The sequence below is a fragment of the Toxotes jaculatrix genome, chromosome 20, assembly GCF_017976425.1.
Source record: "Toxotes jaculatrix isolate fToxJac2 chromosome 20, fToxJac2.pri, whole genome shotgun sequence".
Taxonomy (NCBI): domain Eukaryota; kingdom Metazoa; phylum Chordata; class Actinopteri; family Toxotidae; genus Toxotes; species Toxotes jaculatrix.
In genome coordinates, this window is record NC_054413.1 from 20,820,825 (window position 1) to 20,843,368 (window position 22,544).

A 22,544-nucleotide genomic window follows, 5' to 3' on the forward strand; every position below is an offset into this window, starting at 1 on the left:
TTAAACTAATGAATCTTTCAGGGTTGGAAACTGGTTGTGGTTGTTGAATTTTTATCGTATTCAGGCTCCACAGATAATTTCTCACATGACAGGTGGAAAACAAACCTGAACACGAGCCCAGGTCTGGATAACTGAAGCAGGTAGGTTGTCTAATCCTAGAGCAGGGCTTCAGCTTTGATTCCACCCCAGCACACAGTCGGTGAAGCAGCTGTCAGCGCTCCGCCCATTCACTACCCGTCATCATTATTAAAAGATCATAAGCTGCCGATTGAGGGCGGCGACATTTTAAGAAGCGGGAAAGAGCTGTAAGCGATGGGCTGACTCGGAGGCAGGCCCCAGGGATGCATCACAGGCCGGCTCGCTGTTCCACGGGAGCGCTGGCTGTCGCGTGTGCAGGACCATGCTCCACTCTCCATATGTTTATTCATGAGGACAGCAGCACTATTGGCAGGTTGTTAACAGCAAAGATTAGGGATTCTGGAAAGGCAGGCAGAGAAATCTGGTGAGTGGAGCACTGAGAGCAGGCAGGAGGCTTTTTTCTTTTTCTTTTTTTTTTTTGTGAAGCTGGGCCAGCTTCTATCTTTATCTGTCTTTCATCTGTTTCTGACTGTCTGCCCTCCTGTCTCTCTGCCCTTCACTCTCCTGCGCTCTTGTTTCTCTTTTAGCAGGCACTGGTGGGGAATATGAAGCAGGTAGAGTTAGAAAAGATGAAAGTAGGGAGAGACAGGACAGAAGCAGGGTCAGAAACTGCCCTTGAAAGTGCATAAAATGCGTGAAATTAAAAATCAAAGAGGGAAAAATAGCCCAGATATTAGTGGTAACCTTGTAATTATGCCAGCTCACTCTGGGCTGAGCACATCCTTTTAAAGGCTGTGCTCTGTCCACATTTAAAGGGGACTTTTTTTTTTTTTTTTCATTTCAGGACATTTTTAATTTGTTGAGTTGGTAAATATTCAGGCAGGTGTGAAGGCACTGCCCCCTGTGGGCCACCGTAGATGATTCCTTAGAGATTATGTCTCGACATTTCTTGCCCGTGGGACCCAGCTGAAAAAAATTGGGCCTTTTTGGTCAAAGAACAACAAAAAGTTCGGTCTGGAGCAGTTGAAAAAATGTTGGCAGCACACAGCCAGCAGCAGGAGAAAATACTGAACCCACACCAAAATAAAACAATCGATATGGGCAAAAATTGAAAAGTGGAAGGACGGGAGATGAAGGGATTGGGGACAGAGGCAGATAAACACTGTGGGTCAAAACAACAAACTCTTTTCCTTCTGTATTTTCCAACTTGAAATATAAAGTTAAAGGACGACGTGCACCTAAACCAAGTAAAAATCGAGCTTTAATACAACTGTATGATGAAGGCCTGCGTTCATGTATTTACCCTGAAGCTGCCCATAGATCACTTCTTCCTTTTTTTTTGTTCTAGTATTCAAATGTTTGGGTTAATATTTGTAAGTTTAAAGAACCACTCACCTCTGAACGTCTGTGGCTCAGTGTTGCTTCACACAGATGTTTGTGCAGTTTGTCACCGTGTCACCAAGTTTTCCTGGGCTCACCTTAGACACAGGTGTGTGTGAGCAGGACTTTAACCTCCAGTGAAACAGGAGACATCGTGTGTTCGGAGGTCAAACATCTGAAACAACAAATATTTGCATGTTTTTAGATCCTGGCTGTTTCAGTGAGGAAGTGAAAATGTTCTGACTGAATAATTGAAGTTTTTGTGTAAAACCCTGTTGGATGATTCAGAGCAGAATATTTTTGATGAATATCTGAGGAGATCTTTAAGGTTCTTGTTCTGTTGCACCTTAAAATTTCTGCTTTAATGTTTCACCCTTTATTTTTTCTGTCATTTTTAATACTGGACTTTTTTCATATTATAGTTTCTGTTCACAGTGGTTCTGAGGAAAAAACCCTTTTTTTAAAAGTTAAACAGAACAGTAGCTTCTCTGGCCGCCACCCTCCCTCACACCCAGCGACCCCCCCACTGTTCCTGTAAGCGTTTATCGCTCTGTGCCCACGGTGCAGTGTATATTCCTGTACATGGCAGAATTTCAGACTTCCTGCGAGCGCGCCTCCTCTGATGTCCTCAAACCTTGATCGATGGTTGGAGGAAGCGACCTGCCCTAAAATAAACCTATTCTCACTTAAAATGCACATCCACACGTCTTCCATCTGCTCTCCCTTCCTCTCCCTCACCTCGTCTCCTCGGGGCGACGGAGGGTTATAGGCAGGGAGTAATGAGAGGAAGGGGCCACTGTGTCCAGGATGGTGGAGTGATAACGACCCCGCTTTTGTGATCTCTATTGCTTGTTATCGAAGCCTCGCCAGCGCTTGTTGTCTCATTACCCGTGACTGGAGCCTCTCTTTATCCAGAGGTTGCATGTGAAGCACACCCTCACGCACAGACGCACACACCCTCACACACAGACGCACACACACACACAGACACACACACACACACACACACACACGTGGGCGCTCCGACCATCCCTTTAGTCTCCCCCTTAACACGGTAATATTATGTCTCTTAATGGGAACAGGGAGCTCAGTGCCAGGAGTTCCTCTGTATAATTGGCTGCTTCCTCACCTGCTGACATCTCCCCCATTGACATTCTTACATTTTACATTTGAGGTGCTTCATTTCTTCCCCCCTTAACCTCATCCTCCTTCCTCCTGCTCTTTTTTTTTCTGGTTTTACATTGTCTTTCTTCATCCTCTGCAGTTTCCAGCCACATGTGTGGATAAAGCTCAGCCATGTTTCCTGCATCCTTCCACCAAATCTGATCCCAGGCCGTCTTGTGAGTTGATCTGTGCTTAGCCAATCAGGGGGCTTGCTGATGAACAGGGGGCGGTTACGCCTCATTTAATAAACTTTTTAAGGTCAATTCAAAAACACAATAGAGGAATAGATTCTTGTAAAAGCAGAGAACCTGTCGTCACAGTCCAGACTGATGCCACTGAAATAAACAGGTTAAATGTTTGGGAGCCTGGAGCTCAGCTGCGTTTAAAAAGGTTTTTCAATGGAAACGTTAGACAAAGGGAAAAGTGAGGCCACGGCCTGCAGTGGTTGGCAGTTATAAATGGATGCTTTGTAGCTCAGGAAGTAAATCGCAGTATGTGATGTAGTGCAGTGGCTCCTGTCTTTGACAGAAGAAACTGGAAAACAGTCACAAGACGTTTATGTTAAAAACAACTGTTTTTATCCTAAATGGCAAAGTGGGATTTTATAAAGTCTGCTGTTGATATTTTCACCTGTCGACTCCAGTTAAAGGGAAATGAACTGTGGCTCAGGTGTGTAATGTGAAAGGTGTCACGTGTGTGGATGAACCCACAGATGATTATCACCCAGCTTTCTCCTCAGCTCCACCGAGCTTTGGTGTCTTTCAGCTCATGGTTTTGATTTTGTGGCTAAGTGGAGAGAAAGTATTTGGATTTTCATCCGTCGGCACAGAGAGACGGATCGCGTGGCTCCATGCACGAGGAGGAAATATGGAATATGATGTTTACAGCCTCCAGATATCAGTTAGTGCACAAGCTTCATTTTATTCATTTATCTTACACTAACACTAATTACTCCACAGCACCAGGGTGTTATTAGACTGGACATTAATATGTCTCATTAATGAAAACAGCCCGAGTCCAGAACTGGAAATATCAGAATTCAACACACAGATGTAGTTTTTAGTTTCAAACTGCTTTGGTGCTGCTGCTGCCTCTCCCTTCACTCCACTTCATGACTGAGACATTATTATTATTATTATTATTATGATTATGATTATTATGATTATTAGATTTAGTTTTGACCCTGACTGAATAAAATGGGACATTTCTTCCTGTTTTCGTGATCTTCATGGTCTCAGCCCATGCACCGTGGGGGGTGAGTGGGTGGGGGAGGCTGTAACACTGTAGGCCTTTGGTGTGAAAGCAGCAGGATCCAATTTACCCTGACGGCCTCGCGTACTGATTTTCTATGTTTTGATGGACAACAAACACCAACATGGCGCCACTTTCCAGCACCCGTCCAGCTTCCTGTTCACACGTACACCTTTCACCCACGCCGTGGTGCCAGCTAATGTTTCCTTACTGTCAGCCTCTATTTCCATAAGGGAGGTAAATTCACCCCCCCCCTCTGTTTCCTGTTTCTCTGCAGTGCCAGATCGCCACACAGGACGAGGACCATGATTGACAGCTGGGCGAGCTGAGGAGATCTGTCACTCATCTTCCTATCAGTGTGTCAGGGGGCTATCTCCTCCTCACCTCCCCCCTCTTCCTCCACCATCCTCCTCCCCCCTTCAGTCCTCTCTTCTTATCTTCTCTATGGACTGGTAACCTCAGCATCATCGTAGTTATTCACCGCTCCAGAAACCTGAGAGAGAGACAGAGTAAAACCGACCCTCGCTCCACCTGAAGGAAGTCTGGGATGCCTCCTCACTCCAGCTGAGTGAGCTGTACGAAGCGGAAGCAGAAGAGGGACCCGTTGTTCCTGAGCGAGGACCAGTCATGCGTTTCCATTTTGCATTGACGCTGCAGGCGCTGTGGACCGGTGTGTGCCAGGCGGCCATGCAGCACTACCCTGCAGCGTGGGGCCACTACGACGTATGTAAGTCCCAGATTTACACAGACGAGGGCCTGACCTGGGACTACATGGCCTGCCAGCCAGAGGCAGCGGACATGACCCAGTACCTGAAGGTCACCCTGGATCCCCCCAACATCACCTGTGGAGACCCTCCTGAGACATACTGCGCCCTGGTGAGTACAATGAAAAGTCAAGGACCCCCCCCCCCCCCAAAAAAAAACCCCAGCAGGGCAGCTTCCTTATCTGTGTCTGTGTGGTGTCTCTGCTCGGCTGGCTCTGACCCCAGAGCTGTAACACACACTTTGAAAGCCTGTGACTCAGATACGTGGCTACAGCTGAAGAAATAGAGGTTTGTGCCCATTGACGTCACGTTGTGCTGTTTAGAGAGCTGCTTCTTGGTGTGTGATGCAAACACTGTGTGATGTGCTGCTGGTGCTGCTTACTTGCAGAAAAATGCTGTATAATGTGACTTTACCAATGAAAACACACACACACACACCTCGCTCTGCACACACATCAGAATCACGCAAACACAGTCGCCTCAGTCAGCGTGTGTCTTTGTGCAGAGCTGGATGAGTGAGTGGCCTGAAGATTCAAACAATCTGTGGATGAAATACTGCAGTATGTATGAGATGTTAAGTGGAGCACTATTTCAGGTGCAAATACACCAGTTAGTGTAGACACCTGTGATGCAGCACCACGTGTTCACTGCTGCGGTGACCCAGTGTGTTAATGTGTAGGATCACATTCAGTGTGTGCGTCCATCACTGATCATCGCTCAGCCTTACCTTTCATTGGTGGATCCAGAGCCGCGCTCTGCTTCTTATTCACGTGTGTTTGGTTTCAGGTGAGATGATGTGGAGCGGCTCGTGTCTCCTCAGCCGCAGTGGTTCTGTCCGAGGGACTGAAATATTGTTCAGACATTCGTGGTCCTCAGAGGACGAATCCTGCCGACTTGAGTTTCTGACTTTTCCTCTAGCACCACCGTGAGTTCAGCGTTTGTGGTTTGGGATGACGCATCTCACCGTCTGCTGGATGTGGTACCAAAAACATTCCCATGAGCCTCAGCTTGCTAACATGTGGTGAACACTACAGCTGCTGAACATCATGAGCACACTGTCATTGCGAGACTGTTAGCACGCTGACATTAGCATCAGCAGTTTGAATCTTAACTTCCTGTTCTGTGTGGTAGGATTGGACCAGTTTCCTTTGTTTATTTCAAACTCTTGACTTGTAACGAGGCTTTTTTTAAAATCAGGAACCAATCAGCTTTCAGAGATCTTTCACAGATGAAGTCATGATGACGTGATATTGTGTGGAAGGAGATATTTTCGGTTTAAACAGCACAGTAAAAAGCAGTGACTGGTTGATTGTTTTTCCCTCTGAAGTTTCTGAGACGCTCTTGATTCTGCAAATTATACTGTAATCATGAAAATGAGAAATTCCTGGTGGAGCCGTAAATAAAACGAGGGAGAGATGCATATTAGGTCAAGTGTTTAATTAGCAAACCTCCCCCCTCCTTGCTGAAGCGCAGCTGGTTGCCTCAGATTAACACTAAATGATGAGTCCACTTTGGGCCGGTGTGTTTTACCGGGTCATCAGTGATTCTCTCAGAACAAACGCACGCCGCACTCCGGCAGCTTCAAGAGCTCTTTAGATAAACAGTGAGATGTTCCAGGAAAAGTAGTAAGAGGAGGATTATAAATAGACGTTTGCTGTGAGCAGAAAGTCAGCTGAGAGGAGAGACACGGGAACAGAGAGGGATTAACAAAATACAGATGACAGAGACAGTGAGTGAATGATCAAGAGACGGGTGAGGAGGAGCGAACATGGGGGAGACAGAGACTCAGAGGACTCTGTGCAGAGCAGACTGTGACTGAAGAACTAATATCTCCTGCGTGGGGCGGCTCCGAAATGTGAATAATTCAACATGTTTTGTAGCTAATGTGTTTTATTCATAGGACACATTATTCAGCCCGACGTCTCTCAGGCACTTCTGAAAAACGCTGACTCCCGTGGTCGGCCAAGGTTGGTTGAAGGTGCAGCGAGTTCAGAGGGGGGGTGCTGAGGAGGCGGGAGGAGGTCACGTTCAGAACGGGGTCACCCTCCCCCTCTCCCTCCGGGCGGCCCCGTGACCTCCCATTGATCTGCGTGTGACCCTGGCGTGTGTCTGGTTTTGGCTTTGCAGAGGTGTTGTGGGTAAACTGAGTCGTGGGTGAGCGGCGCTCGGCCGTGTCTGATTCTGCACCGGAGCCGTTCTGTTCCCAGACGCACAGCTGAAACAGAGTTTATCATTATTCTTATCGCCGGCCTTTAACAGCCTGATGATGACTTATTGAATCAGCAGGAGTTCGCCGCGCTGTCGCCCTCGTGTCTCCGGCTGCCCATGTGATAGGAGTGTTTCAATTAAACAGGCAGAACTCCCACAGAACCATTTCCTCTCTACTGTACTCTACTCATCACAAACATCAGTGAAATATGACCCCTGCCGCTTACCATAGAGTCCAGTTCTCTGCAATTGGTTTACGTTTACCCCAGGCAGGACCGTGGCTCCAAATCAACATCGGAATAATTATCATTGATATTCCAGCTACTCCGGCTGCCGGTATGCCTCCGTGATGCCAATAGTGGTTTGTATCGTAAGTCAGATCATTGCAAATTCGGGGCAATTATCATTAGGCCGCGTTATCGGAGAATTTCATCTCTCTGGTAATTGATTTTGCACTCACAGAGGCGGGTGTGTTTTAAAGCCGAGCGTCTGCTTCCTGGAGCGCTGAAGGTAACGGACACCGGAGCCTGACGAGGGCAGAGAGTCGGAGAGAGGCAGCCGCTCGAGGGCGTGGTGCTTATATGAGCATGGTTATCTCAGGTTGCGGCCTTCATCCCAGGGTCACACACACACACACACACACACACACTATCCCAGTAAAGACTTTTCATTCTCCTTCCAGCCCAGTGACCTTTTCGATAGCAATAAGCTGCCATTCTCTGAACTCTGGCACACGGATCTGCCATCATATGAGATTTCACTGTCCCCTCCAGTTAGACTCAGACTGGCCTTTAAAAGCCTGGACAGGCTGCACACACTCAGGCTGCTGATGATTGAGTCTGTGCAGGGTTCAGGTTCAGGCGAGCAGCTTCGACGTGCTACAGAAATGATGTGTTCCTGCAGAAGAAGCTGAGTGTCGTTAACACGCTTCAGACGGCTCTGATCGCGGAAACCTTCGACCGTGAAAACAAAAAAGAAAACGACGAGGATCCATTTCGATGATCTGAGCTCGTCAGGCAGATCGTACAGGAAACAGGACTCTGCGTATCAGTGTTTCACAGAAATGTGGTTTAAATAAGATCCAGTCCAACACGCCAACACACGGCTGCATGTGTCGGCCCTTTGATGCACACATTAAACAACGAACCATCTTCAGCTGTAACTCCATCATTTACTACATTTAAAAACCATGCTTGGATGTGTGTGTGTGTGTGTGTGTGTGTGTGTGTGTGTGTGTGTGTGTGTGTGTGTGTGTGTGTGTGTGTCCTAATGCATTCCCATGCAAGTACTGAACGTCTCTGTTCGTGCCATCAATTTACAACCAGGAAATGCTGATGAATGCTGAAACCTGAGTCCCAGCAGGCCGATGCATTTCATAGCCAATCAAATCTAAATGAGGAAACGAAGGAGATTATTAAAAAGGCCGTGCAGCATGTGGCTTTTTCCTGTTTTAGCCCCGGTGAGAGGTCATTAAAGCTGTGCCATGATAGAAGGAGGTAGATCACCAATACTGACTTCATCCTTCTGTTTAGCTAAAGAGTAAAGTAACGTGATGGAGCGACTCAGGCTTTGAAAAGTGGAGCCCGGCTCTTTTCCAGGTGTTAGCGAGGCCAGGTGAGTGAGTGAAGGTAGCCTCGGTGTGGAGTTTATCTGTTCCACTGAATCTGCAGTCTCAGACTGCAGACTCATTTCTCCCTCAGAGCTGGATTTTGACTCTGTGTTTGACGTAAACTGTCCTGTAATGATGCCGGGGACGTTTGAGTCCGACCGCTTACCTGAGAGGAAAATACCACGTGGTGTGTGTGTCTGATGGATGGAGCAGTTTGCTGTTGATGGTAATTTAGAGCCTCCACATGTTCATGCGTGTTTGCTGTGTGCAGGAGCAGCTGAACGTCTGAGAACACGTTCAGGTGTGTTACCCACTCTCTGCAGGTGAGGCTGCGTGGGCTCTCTCTGACATCATCATATACAAATGTGACCTTTTCCTGGGCTGATCCTGATTAGAGGTTTCAGACAGACAATACCCCAACCCCTCACTCTCACTCACCGCCCCCCCCACTCTCACTCACCCACCCTCACCCCACTCTCACTCACCCCCCCCCCCACACTCTCACTCACCCCCCCCCCCCCCCCCCCCCCACACTCTCACTCACCCACCCTCACCCCACTCTCACTCACCCCCCCCCCCCCCCCCCCCCCTCCACTCTCACCCCCAAACTCTCTCCCACCCACCCCCCACTCTCACCCACTGTGCTGCCTCTCCACAGGCTCCACGCTGACAGAAACTGTTTGCTGTCAGCAGCAATATGTCTCATCTGTTACTGTAACACTGAGTCAGTGCGAGGGTTAGAGGGGATGGGAGTAAAGAGACGGCGGCTCTTTCTCAGGGCTGCTCTGTCTGTGACATTCACTCTCATAAACCTGTTTATTCACTTTTCAGTCCTGCACACTGACTGCAGCAAACATCTGTCTGCAGGAATGTTCCAGATGAAGTCAGCTGGATCCACTTTGTGTTTTCTGTCCTTTCTGCCACATCAGACCAAATGTTAGTGGAAATTCTCAGTGATCAGTGACAGTTACCTGCTGCTGCTCAGTGTTCGAGCCCTGAGTCAGAGACTGTGCTCATGGGACTAACCCACCCTCAGCAAACGTCCTCAGTCTGAAGCTGAGGCGGCTCACGCTGCATCATGTGTTCCTGACTGTAATGATGTGATAACACGTGTGTGGAGCTGTAATATTTATCTGTAGTAGACTAAAGCCAGATATTTGCTCCATTGTTTCATCCAACATGAAATAAAGGGAATCTCTTTGGGTTCTGGACTTTTGGGAGGACAAACAAGACATGTGAGGACACCAGTTTGGGATGAGACAGCTTATCACTCACACAAACAGATTCATTTAACTAAAGAGCAGATTAGTCATCAAGACGAGTCGTTCATTCAATAAGACACGGCGTGTTTGCTTGTTAGAGTAACTGATCAGATTCTGCTGCAGGTGCTGTGGCTGTAACTTCCCCTCACCTGAACCCAGCAGCATAACGAGCTTTCATTTTGTATCTCAGTACATTCAGCTCAAACTCTCCCAGCGCACTGAGAATAGTTGGAATGTTGTCTGACACGGCACAGAGCTGTCGGACGGTCAGGCTGTATCTATGTGGCCGGTGTGAAGGTTACACACACTGCAGTCGGAGCAGGATCTCATCAGATTCTGCTCCACCCGTCCTCTGCCATAAACTTTGCATGAGCGTCGGGCAGCGTCTGAATTTTGATCATTTTCTTATTTCCTGCGACCGCTCGTTGTTCCAGGCCTTCAAGCACCAACACATACACAGACTTGTCAACCAGCCCAGACCAGACTCCAGAGGAGTCCATTAAACAGGTGCTGGCAGGAGGAACCCCACACTTCCTGTTATGGGCATGTTGTGTCTCAGCACAGTTCACTGTCTGCAAGAGACTGAGCGAGGAAACGTGTGTGTGTGTGTGTGTAATATATATTATTATATAATAAAAACAATAATAAAAACAATAATAATAATAATAATAATGTCCTTTGAACAAATAAAAATTCATCAACACTACAATAATTAGTTTATATGCTTCAAAGACAAATGTCTATAAATAAGGTCCAGTCCTGTTTCCTCCTGCACCAACAATAAACTTGGACGACAGATGGACACAGACGATGTCCTAACCTGTTGAATATCTGTCAGTCCAATCACTCAAATGTCTCATTAACAGCAGGAATCCTGCAGGAGGCTGATTTTCCTAAAATAAACCGAGCTTCAGTTCCCTCGTCAGAGCGAAGCTCGGTGAGCTGTGAACTTCACAGCTCTCATTCTCCCTCTCGCCTCCAAACTCGGCGTTTTCTCCCGCCGGGATTATGACGAACCACGTGATCAGACCTGATACCGCGTCCGCTCAGGTCCTCTCAGGTGGTGGACGAACTGACACAGACCACACACCTGCAGCAGCAAAACCAGACCTTTCTAGTTTGGACTGAGCAGAGTTTGGACCCGCTGTGTTGTGTTGTGTGAGACAGGGTGAGGTTGGCGTCCTCGTCCTCGAAGCTTCTTCTCTTCTGACACTGAACAGGGTTATGATATAAGAAGAACTTGGTGAGTTTATGTTGACCAGGGAATTTAAAGTGCTGCAGTGTTGCTGCGTTCACTCTCAGGTGTTGGTGGATCACCTTTCACGTGGTCACCGCCGTCCTCACCTCCTCGTCACCGTCCTCACCTCCTCGTCACCGTCCTCACCTCCTCGTCACCGTGGGATGTTATTTTCCTGTTTTGGAGCAGCAGCAGTAGAAGCAGTCCTCTTAAAAAGTTTGTACGAGTGAAGTTGGAGAGAAGTTGGTATGCAGACAACATCAGGTGTTGCTCTGTGATGTGGTGCTGTGTGAGTGTGCGACTCGTCTATCTGGGCTCCATCAAGGCGTTGAGTGTTGCCTCGCCGTTAACTCTGCCATAACGAGATAACAGGGGGCCTCCTTGACTCCGGCCTCCCACAGGCTTTCTGTTGACTGTTCTGGGTTTTTTTTTTTTTTAAAGTTTGGAGCGAAACATTTCCTCCTTTGCCATAAAGTGTGGAGAGGCTGAAGAATGGAGGAATGTTTGTGTTCAGATGTGAAGCTGTGTGTCAGACGGTGAGAATATTCTCTCCCACACACGAGAATGAAGCCTCATGTTTCACTTTGGGAAACAAAAACATAATATTTCGCTCTCACTCAGCTTCGGTTTCCACACGCTGAAATGATGAATCCCCAGAAAATTAGTATTGAATGAGTCAAGGAAGCGATGATCTGTCATCGCTCCCATTATCCTCTGAATATCTTAAAGGCTCTCGCTATAGACAAGTCGCCCAGAAATATCACATTGTCTCATTGTTAGCTTCTCACTGCGCTCAGTGGGTTTGAGGACCAGTGTGTAATGTGAACCACAGTCACAGTCACAGCTCCTCCCATGTACAGGCTCCTGTTTGACGAAGGCGTTTTTACCCCCTTTTCTCTTCTCTTGCTCCTTCGTCTCTAAATCCCTCGTGTGGTAATGGGAGCTTTTGTTGCATTTCACAGTTCATCACTCGTGGAAAATTATGGTCTGGACCCCCCCCCCCCCCCCCATCCCCCCATCATCCCATCATCCCCTGTACTCCCCCACCTCTGTGCACGAGGCTCGGAGAATAGATGGAGATATAGTAGTGAGCTGCTGGAGAAATCTGACTTTTAATTGCTCTTTGCACCTCTGAGGCAGATTTATCAGAACCCCCCCCCCCCCCACCCCCCCCACCCCTCCCACTTTGGGACATGGGTAACAAATAACAAGCCCCCCACACACGTAGGCCAATACAGACAAGCTTACACAGCCCAAAGCATGGCATATGGTGGTATTCATATTTAGAGGCACTCATGATTTTATTTATTTGTGTTGGGGGGGTTTAATGTTAATTGCAGCAGATAAATGGTTGGTGTTCTGAATGGAGTAATCCCAGTAATCCCATCCCTCATGTTTATCCATGGTGGGGGGGTCAGATGCTCCCACAGCCGTGGCAGACGCTCTCCCTCCTCTGCTCAGCATTTCAAAGCAGCAGGGCCTCCCGTCGCTTATCAGCACAATAAATACCTTTTTTTGGAGTGTGTGTGTGTGTGTGTGTGTGTGTGTGTGTGTGTGTGTGTGTGTGTGTGTGTGTGTGTGTGTGTGTGTGTGTATCCACACCACAGGCTTTCATGAATCCTGAACTGTAGCTGGCGTCTTATTGTTTCAGATGACTGTTCACATCTATTTTAGGATGTCAGATGCTTTGTATGCCAGACTGGAGTGAACTGCTGTGATGGTGTAAAAAACAAACAGCAGTTTCCTAACACCCCTGAGTGTCTCAGCCAAACTACAGTGTTATGATAGTTGTCTCAGGTGAGCGGCGTTTACTCGCTGTCATGGCAACGCTGACAAACCCAGACTGCAGCGTTCAAACGCAAGTCACATGTCACATGTAGGCCACTTACCGTGGGATCAGTTGTGTGTCACGTACTCGTGTCATCCTGACAGGAAGTGAAAAGTGCAGCTGCGGCTCTTTGACATTTCGGGCGTATTAGAATCAAACAGGATCAGAAAACCTGCAGAGGAAACACCAAATAATTAACAGTCTGAAAGGCAGAGCAGGGTAAGACCAGACGCCAGACACGGTGCCTGTTTGTTGTTGTTGTTGTTGACTCAAAGCAGTAATGAGTGTTTATTTAACTAGGAGGAATAATATTTGAAGTGGAAGCCACTTTCACGGGAGTTGGAAGCTCTTCCTGTCGCCGTGGCTCCTCTGTGGAGCCTTCCTCTCCTCTCAGACAGCTTTCAGGCCCATTCTGTCATCCTCCTCCTCGTCTGAGGGAAATGTGAGGCCGTCACCCTGACAGGCTTCCAGAAAGACTCCTGGATTAGCTTGACTGACAGCTCCCAAACCCTAGGATCTGTTGTGCCTGGCCCGCGCTGAGCATAGGGCAAACTCTGAATCAATAGCAACGCTATCAGTGATGGAAATTGAATGCTGAATGTGAGCGCTGAGTACCCCCTCATGAGCTGCTCATCTCCGGCAGAGACGAGCGCAGACGCCGCTGAGAGCGTAAAGTTTGTTGGGACGTGCATCAGAAACAGAACGCAGGAGATGAGAGGCCGCAGATGGAATTGTCTTTAAATCACAGAGTCAGCGTCTTTCAAAGCCATATTACACTTTCCTGTGCGCTCAGCTTCAGCCTCACACTGAGAAGTAATTTGACATTTGCTGCCATGTATCGTTTGGGAGAACTGCTCATCCATGCAAACAGGCCGGATTCCTGCCTCACAGACCGCAGACGGGAAAACAAGTCATGAAGTGACATTTCTGCTGGAAACACAATCCCAAACTAACACGGCTGTAAGAGCTGTCACTGAGATTTTTAGCCGTTTCAGCTTTTGGAGGCCTGTAAAATGGCTCCTCTGAGCACTGTCCTACACATGACGGAGTTGCTTTGTAAGCTAGCATCTGCCCCGCAGAGGGAACTCGAGCGGTCAGCACGCCACGACGACGGAGGCCTGGAAAATGTGCTTGCTTAATTAAAGAAGGGGAAAATAACCAGTGCAGCTATTTACACCTAATTCTGACATAAATCTGCAGTTATCGCACTGGCGAGACTGTCCTCTCCCCAATTTAGGAAACACCCGAGAGCTTTTCCTTAATAAGCAATCCTCCTGATTAAGCGGAGGCAAGAGTTACAGTCTGTTTCTGAGGGAGAGAAAAGGACAAGAGGAGCTGGATCTAACTGGAGGGGAGGTGGTTAGCAAAGTGCCGTCACGGATATTGAGACGGTTAGCATTTTATTAACCCGAGTCAGGACACAGAGAGAGCAGCTGGTAAATTGGGTGTAGACTTGCAGTGTCTGCAGGACTTTGGCCTAAGGGTGCAGGAATATAGACACTTGGCATTTCAGCCTCTCCATCTTCCGAGTCATCCGCTCAGGCGATACTGTCTGCTTCGGTCCATTGCTCCTCTAATTAACAAGTTGTTTTATTTCCTGTGGCTGCTAAACTAGTTCCAGTGCTTTTGTTCAGGCTTCTCTGTCTGGAACGAGAGGAAAGGAAGCGAAAACATCTCCCACAAGGTGCCAGGCACTTGTCAGAGAAGCATGATGTGACAAGGGTGCAAACGGTAATGTGTTCATTCTGTTTGCAGGGACAGCGAGCGATTGAGAGGCTTGGCGTGGAAATGCATTTTACATCCTCTCTGTCTGTGCATCAGAGGCTCTAAATGAAATGATTTCGTTAGCGGTGCCAGGCATTAGCTGTTACTCTGGGGCTCACACTGTTGTCACGTCGAAGGCTCTCTTTCAACGGCATTCAGCGTGGCTTCAGACTGTTCCCCCACCGTAAAACACGAGGGCGACACGCCAAGCTGCAGACTCTGTGGCAGCGCGTTGGCGTTTGATATGAGTCTGCTACCCCGCCCCCCCCCCCTCCCCCCCAGCCTGAATTCCCTTGGACCTCATCAAGGGCCTTCTTCTCCTCGTGTTATTAGCTGGCTTGCCGTCTCGCCATCGCCCTTCCTGCATTAGAGAATACCAGAGAAACGCTGAGAAGCAGACGACGACAGATCAGTTGTCAGTCTGTGAGAACCAGATTTCTAACAATCTGACTGAATGAGCTATTTCACACAGTTTATCCAGGTGATCATGTGACTGAGCACTTACCTGTCCTCAGGTAGCTGTTGTCTGGAGACATCCTCTCTGAAAGATGCCTAAGATCTGCCCTTTAAACTCGTTTTACCTCAAAAGGTAGTTTCAGAGTTTCAGATGCGTTATATACAGATACAGAAATATTTTATGTCATTTTATTTCATTATTATACTCATTTATTTTTTTATTACACTTAGTTCATGGAGTCCACAGCTGCTCTGCTCTTTAGAAGAAACACATCTGACACCTTCTGCCCATCAAACATGGGCGGGGTGAACAGGTGGACACATACCACTCTCACATCTGTCTGCGAAACATGAAGCTACAGCCTGCAGCCAGTTAGCTTAGCTTAGCTTAGCATAAGGACTGAAAATGGCTCTGTTTCATGCTAAGCTAAGCTAGCATCACATTAAACATTCCTAAAAAGTCAAACTGTTTCTTAGAAAATTAATGAGGCACAAATATGGAAACGGCTGAACAGACTTCTTGCTGCAGCCGTGTCGTGGTGACACTCTGTGTCCTGAAACAACACGGCAGAGAATCGTCTTGTCAACCATGGACAGCGAGAGAGACGTCAGGACGGAGCGAACGCCTGTGATTTACAGCTGCAGCGATGGCGTGATGCTGTAGCTGTGTCTCGTGTCTGACTACACTTCACAGCACAGTCACTTGAATCACACGTTCATCAGTGTTGTCACAGAGTCCCTCTGAGGTCGGGGACGTAGCCACACTACGTCTCACAACACGTCCTGACTCCAAACAGTGCCGCTGCTCAGTGACTGTCACTAATTCTGACGCTCATTTTCAATTTTACTCTGCAACGACTGAGCAATTTGTTTTAGTCCCAGCTGAATAAAATACGTCCTGCTAATAATCCTAATTAGCTCCTCTAATGTGCCCCCCCCCTTCAAATTCTCCCTCTGGTGTGCAGCTGAGGTTGGAACCCATTCAGCCCTGCCTCCACCTCTCAGCTGCCTGCCTGACTGATGGAGGGTGGAGCTGCTGCTGTTACTGTTGGAGGCTTTAGCTAAGATCACATCTTCATTCATGGCTGTTCAGCAGAGCTCACACCTGGGATTATTTTGAAATGCTTGTATTAGGACCAAACAGGTGATGAATTATTTCCGAGCCTCCAGCAGGTTGTTGACATCTGTGGTTTTGAGTGAAGGTGTTGGTGAGTGTTGGACGGACTGTCCTGGTTCTGTTTATATATGAGTTAACAGAGGAAACAGAGCCATATTTAGATCAGATGACAAAACCACCATGTTTCCAGTTCTTCTCCTGTTCTAATGGAGCAAACCTGGCTCCAGCTCCTGCTTCACGGCTCCTGGCTCTTTTGAACCTGCGGAAGTGCTTTTGGGGAACAGATCATAAAAGCCAGTGTGTGTCTATATGTGTGTTGGTGTGTGTGTGACTGTGTGTCGCCGTGTATCCGGGTGCCATGTGGCACCGAGCGACTCGGCTTTGCTCTGCCAAGAGATAAGAACACAGGGTAAACCGCTCGCTGCGCCAGCCTACTGGATTTCACCTCTGAACGGGGTTTGTTGGAAGTTGTAGGGCTGCTCTGTTTCTCATGTGACGGTTGTTGCAGAGCGCCATACTGACTTTACACGCCGCACGCTCAGTGTTAGAACCTATGGATCGAGATTATTCATGACAAAGCAGCTGAGAGAGATGCTGGAGATTGTGCGGTGGTTTAAAGCCTTGTTCACATGGCGATTAGGAACATTAGCGTGGAACAGGCTGCTCTGATTGTTTTGATTATCTAACTGCTTTAATCTTAGCACTTTATATTATTATAACAGCACAAAGATTATGCGAGAGATGCTGTTTAATCTGGTGTGTTAGTGCAGATCAGTGCACGGTGGAAGAGAGGGCGACTGGCTCCTGAAGTAAAGGTGTTAGACTGTTGTGCTGACTGGATGCATGCCTTGCAGAAGATTCCTGCCAGTGAAATGTTGGCAGCAGTCAGCAAGCAGGTCTGCAACAAGAGGGCAGAGCCTGCTGGGAAGTGTAGGCGGAGGCTGGCATATGGCTGACGGTGCTCACAGGCTTTTGCCTCACCAGTGCTTACCCTCGTTAGGCTGCCTTTTTAGCTTCTTTCGAGTGTGCGGAGCTGAGATAATGGTAGTTTAGAGTCATGTGTTCTGGAAGCTGTGTGGTCCATGACCTCTTTGTCCAAACACACGTGTCGTTCCGGTTGTTCCTCCAGCAATGAAACCACAGATCTATTTCAACTGAGCTGAGATCAGTTTAAGCAGAGGTGTTTTCTGTCAGCAGGAGCAGGAGTGGACGTGTCTGGTAAACAAACAGCTGAAGAGGACGACACGTCCTCAGTCTCTGGACATTGCTCTGCCAACTTTGCTCTCTGCTTAATATTTTTATTCACTGTTGATATTGTCGTAAAAAGACACTGCAAATTAATGTGAGTTGAAGACGACATTAAAACTCAGCTACATCTGTGTTGGTCCACACCTGCTGGTCCTGTGTTGTCCTGGTAACCTGCGTATTAGTGCTGAGATAAATAATTAGAAACCTCTGTTAGAGTTTGTGCTTCTTTCACTTACATCTGCTGTGGTGCTGTCACACACCAGCCGCAGACACACACTCATCGATGCAGCTCGTTGTTTGGTTGAACTCTTTCACCTCAGTCCTGTGACGTCACTTCCTGTCCACACACTTCCTGTCCACAGAGTTCTGTGGTGTGTTTCTGGGACCTTCGTGTATCTGAACATTGAGAGTGGGATGTGACGCTGCAGCTTCCTGATGGAAGCGTGAAGGACACTTTAGAAGAAGATTCCTGTTGTTGTTGTTGTTTTTGTGATGTCCATGTTTGTTTGTTTTTTTTCTGATGATATAACAGCATCTGTTTTTCTTTTTGTTTTTTTCTTACCAGCTCTGCCTATAGTCCACTTTTCCAAAGCTGTTTTAAATGATTTCTAATCCCAGATCATGTTCACATTATCAGAAGAGACTGTCCTATTTAAGAACACATGCATGGTGAATGAAGAATCGATGACATGTCCACTCCTGCTGTCCTCCTGCCGGGACACATCGTCCTGACTGAGTCAGTCTCTAAAAACCAATCTTTGTGAGGCAGGTTCTTTCTAAACTAGCTGAGATCTTATTGCCTCAGGCAGAGGATTCCCGTTGTTACCTTTATACTTTAATGTGTCAAGCTTAAAGCATCTATCTAATCATAATGAAGCTAGTTGTTCCTCTCTAACCACCATGGCTGCTCCCTGAAGCAATTACAGCAGCTATGAAAATGAAGAGTTGCTGTGTTTTCAGCGACTGTACACTGAACCGGTGTTTACCTTTGTTATATAATTGCTTGTGGCGTAGTTCTGGTTTTTACCTTTTTTTGGGGCAGTTAGAAGTTATACCTCATGAATATTCAGCACAGAAACTTCTACATAAAGGCCTGGTGGAAATACGATATATGTTTGAGTGACAGCCACTAAACACCCCCTCTCCTCCCAAACCTTGTCTTTTCAAATCCCTTCTGGACACCGCCTGGCTGCCTCCAGCATAACAATTTGAATCCCACCTGATAATACCTCTTGTCACACTGACAGCTGTCATCAAGTCGGCCGTGTTCGCTGTTTAGTTTGCTTTTCAAATTAGCAAGTGGATATTTTCACAGTGGTCTTTGTTTTTCCTCCTCTGAAAAAGGAAGAATCCGCCCTCAGGGAATGCAGCCAGGCACACAGCGAGTTTTGTTCGTGTTGCTGAGAAGTGACAGGCAGTTTGGTTCCACATTTGCTGCAGTTTGCTGCTGAAATTATTAAAGTTCTGAGTGTTTGGGTTTGGATTTGACTGGTAGAAGCTCATGGTAGTGAAACACGTTTGTACACAGCACAAACCTCCTGCTGCCATGTCTCAGTGCACCCGGTTCATCAGGAACTGTAAAGCTCAGAGGTCATAGTTAGAGACAGAGTTTTATTTCTGGATAGCTGCACATCTGAAGCCAGGACTCGGTTTTTGGCAAACAGAGTGAATTTAACGACGTCTGATTTGACAGGTGTATTTGTGATGTCAGCCCAGGTACAGGTCATCATGTCGACGTCTCTTCAGCATCACAGAGCTTTGGGGGGGACGTATCGTACGTCAGCTGCAAGTAAAATAGCAAAACAATGATGATGTTAGATTGCAGCAGCATTATGCCGATGATTTAGACCGTGGGCCATAAAACGCAGCGTAAGTGGAGCCTGTGGAGTAATCAGCTAATGTTCTGAAAGCAACAAACAATTTAATCTGCTGAGACGTGACAACCTGCAGTCACTCACCTCTGCTACTACCCCCGAACGTCTGCACTGTTCGGTGTGACAGCAGCTGTTGAGGTGTACAGAGGATGCAGGTGAAGGCTACATGGACGCACTGTACACCACCTTTCTGGTGACGGTACAGCACGACGAGCCAAAGCTGAGTGTTTGGTGTGGAGGAGGCTGCGGCGAGGAGCAGCCCCGTCTGAAGGACTGAGATCCAGCCTGGCTGCAGATCACACCCTGAACCTGCTGTGAGGAGATTCAGGTTGAGGCAGACACACCAGGATTCCTCAGTAACGCTCCTGTCCACCTCTGTCTCTCATCTCTGTGTTGTTGTTCAGAGTCTCCTCTTTGCTTTTTCCCATCTTTCATCAGTATTCTTTCCTCCATATCTGAATTGGTCTTGAACACAAACACACAACCTTCCAGGTCGCCTCTCTGACCTCTTTCAACATTTAAGCTAAACTGGGAGAGAAAAGTGACAATATACTAATTATCTTTTATTATTAACCTGGAAGAAATTCAGTAGCATTGTGTGTTTGTGCTGGTAGAGTTCCTCCCTGTAGAAGTGTAAGCTGGGTGTATTTGGACTGAATTGGGCTGTGTATATTCTTGGATGTACTCAGACTGCAGAGACTGTGAAACAGAGAAGCAGGATTCTGGTTCATCTCCCTGGATCAGCCTGGAAAATGGGATGGGAGGCAGATGAAGACCAGTCTCCCTCGTCTGACAGTTCCCAGCGTAGGTGTTGGGCTTGTGTTTGTTCCTGTGCAGCCACAGTGGTCGATAAAGCTCTTTGCTGATGATATAACACGACACAAATGCTCAGGGTTGACGTCGCATCCTTTCCTAACAGACTCATTGTGCTTGAAATGACTCTCCTTTTGTGTTTGTGTTCATGTGGTGCACACAAAGTCTAGAACATAGGTGTTTACAATGGACTTCATGGCCTTTACACTAAGCTGGAGCTGGTTATAACACCACCTCTACACAGCAGCCTTTGGTACACGGCAGCTCGTCTGTTAATCGACAGAACTTAGACAAAAGGCCAGTGAGCAACAGGCATCAGGTTGCAGCAGAAACTTTCCCATGTTCTAACGCAGGAGGCTTCAGGAGGAGCTCAGCTGGAGGCAGCATCAGATTCTCCTGAACCTGTTGCTGAAACTGCACAGAGAATAAATCAGCTCAACAGCTGTTTAGCTGTCAGAGCTCCGGCCTCCATAATGGCTTGTTTGTTTACTGTGTGTTCTCTCTGCCCTAAGGGTTTCACTGTTAGAGGGAATGGTGGATACATGAAATACCATTGAGCCAGCGTGGAAAGCCTGGATGTTGGACTGTCTCGCCAACACTTGAACACAACATAATAATGTGTCATTAAAAGCAGCTGCTCAGACACAGAGCGTCAGCAACAATCAGAGTTTATTAAAACACAACGTTGTTAACATTCACACTTCCAGCAGAACTTTGTGTCGTGGCACCTCTGGCAGAAACACCCACTCTCTGCCAGCTAAACCGACACTTACACTTTTTTCCTGTTAGATTTTGACACAGCACCTCAGTTTGCTTTCAGGCGTTTATTGATATTTAAGAGGTTTATTAATTTAGGTGGATCTGGTGCCATATTCCCATTAAGAAGTTAAAACTGGAGGGAGGTTTGGCACGGCTGTTCTGTCTCACTGCCAACAGTCTCTCTCCAAGGATTTCAGTCTGGAACTGCAGGCAGACACACACACTCACACACTCACACTCACACACACACTCACACTCACACACACACACACACACACACACACACACTCACACACACACACACTCACACACACACACTCACACACTCACACACTCACACACTCACAGCCACTGACAGTGTGTGTCTGTGCAAGCAGCCTCGTGTGCTCAGACATCATTTTATGGAGTAATATTACACCTCACAATTGTTAGCAAATTGTCAATAAATGTCCATTTACGTCTTTTGTCTCTCTAATTGCTAAAAGACACAATTGATCCAATAAACCACATTGGCTGATTTAAACACCTGGAACCTGGGAAACATCTGTTGATGCACGGCTGATGAGACGCTGCGTCCCTGTCTGCTCTTTGTCCTTGTTGACAGCCTCACATTTCCAAAACGCCGACCTACGTTCCAAAGCCAAAACTATGTGGACGCACAAAGACGCGTGGAGGTTGTCCCCTCAGTGCAGACGTTTGGCTGAGGACAGGCTGCACACAGCACTCTGAAAGGTCTCATGTTGGACTGTGATTGTTCTCAGGGGCATAATGTTAGTGAGCGGCCTCTGATGTGACCTGTGATTGGTGAGGTTTAACCTGTGACGGTGACCATGTGACCATGTGACCATGTGACCATGTGAGTGTGCAGCAGGGTTCTGTGTGCGTGGTGTAATCCTTCAGCTGAGGCTCAAACCTCCTCACCAACAAAATGTGAATCACCAGTGATGTGCATACACACACCAGAGCAGATTCACACACACACACACACCCACAGATATTTGTCAGATCCAGGCAGTGGGCTGATAATGCCACAGAGATTAGATCTATAAGGAAGGCTGAATTACAGCCAGCTCTCAGCCCCAGCCCCCAATACTGTTGAGTCAGAGGAAAGGTGGAAGCCTGATACTCCGCAGTGATATGCATTAACTTTATTTTTTCCACCCCCGCCTCAGTGACACCTTATTTACGTTGAACTGAAACGCCTGTTTGAGTGCTATTGACACTGCTAATCCCTGTTGCATCAGGAGAAGCTGCTGTTATTTGCTTTGCCCTGAGCTTCTGATAATGCGTCTGATTCGTGGATGTTGTTTTAGTGTTTTACTGAAACACACAGTTATTTAACAGTGAACTCTGTGTACTTTTCTACGTTTCACTTGAAGCAGAAATTTTCCCTTCAGCACCCAGCGCTCGCCTTCCCTCTCCCTTTTCCTTGCCACCACTTCCCCGCCAGCACGTTCTCCCTCGCCAGTATCGAAACTAGGCCAGCTGAACGGGGTAGGCGCAGAGCAGTTTGCCGGTGTAGTTGAAATGAGAGATAAAGGCTGAAGTCAAACAGGCGGTGGCGAGGCAGAGCGTCGACGCCAATTTCCCAGGCTGCATCCGCGAGCTGTCGAGGCGTTCGCTTCCTGCCATGTTTAGTGCGGTGACAGAGCATTTGTAACACCTCCGCCCATGGCTTCCACAACTCTGTCACGTCAGATGAAATCAGCTTTCAGAGAGGAGAAGTAAAGGA

General features: G+C 47.5%; 1 protein-coding gene across 1 annotated transcript in view; it reads left to right on the plus strand.

The window, feature by feature from the left end:
• Positions 1-4,243: 4,243 nt before the first annotated feature.
• Positions 4,244-22,544, plus strand: part of ntng1a (netrin g1a) — a 57,438-nt gene continuing 39,137 nt past the window's right edge. The window contains exon 1 of the mRNA XM_041065907.1: positions 4,244-4,749. Within this exon, the coding sequence (XP_040921841.1) occupies positions 4,501-4,749 (249 nt within the window). The 5' untranslated portion in view covers positions 4,244-4,500. The remainder of the gene's footprint in view (positions 4,750-22,544) is intronic.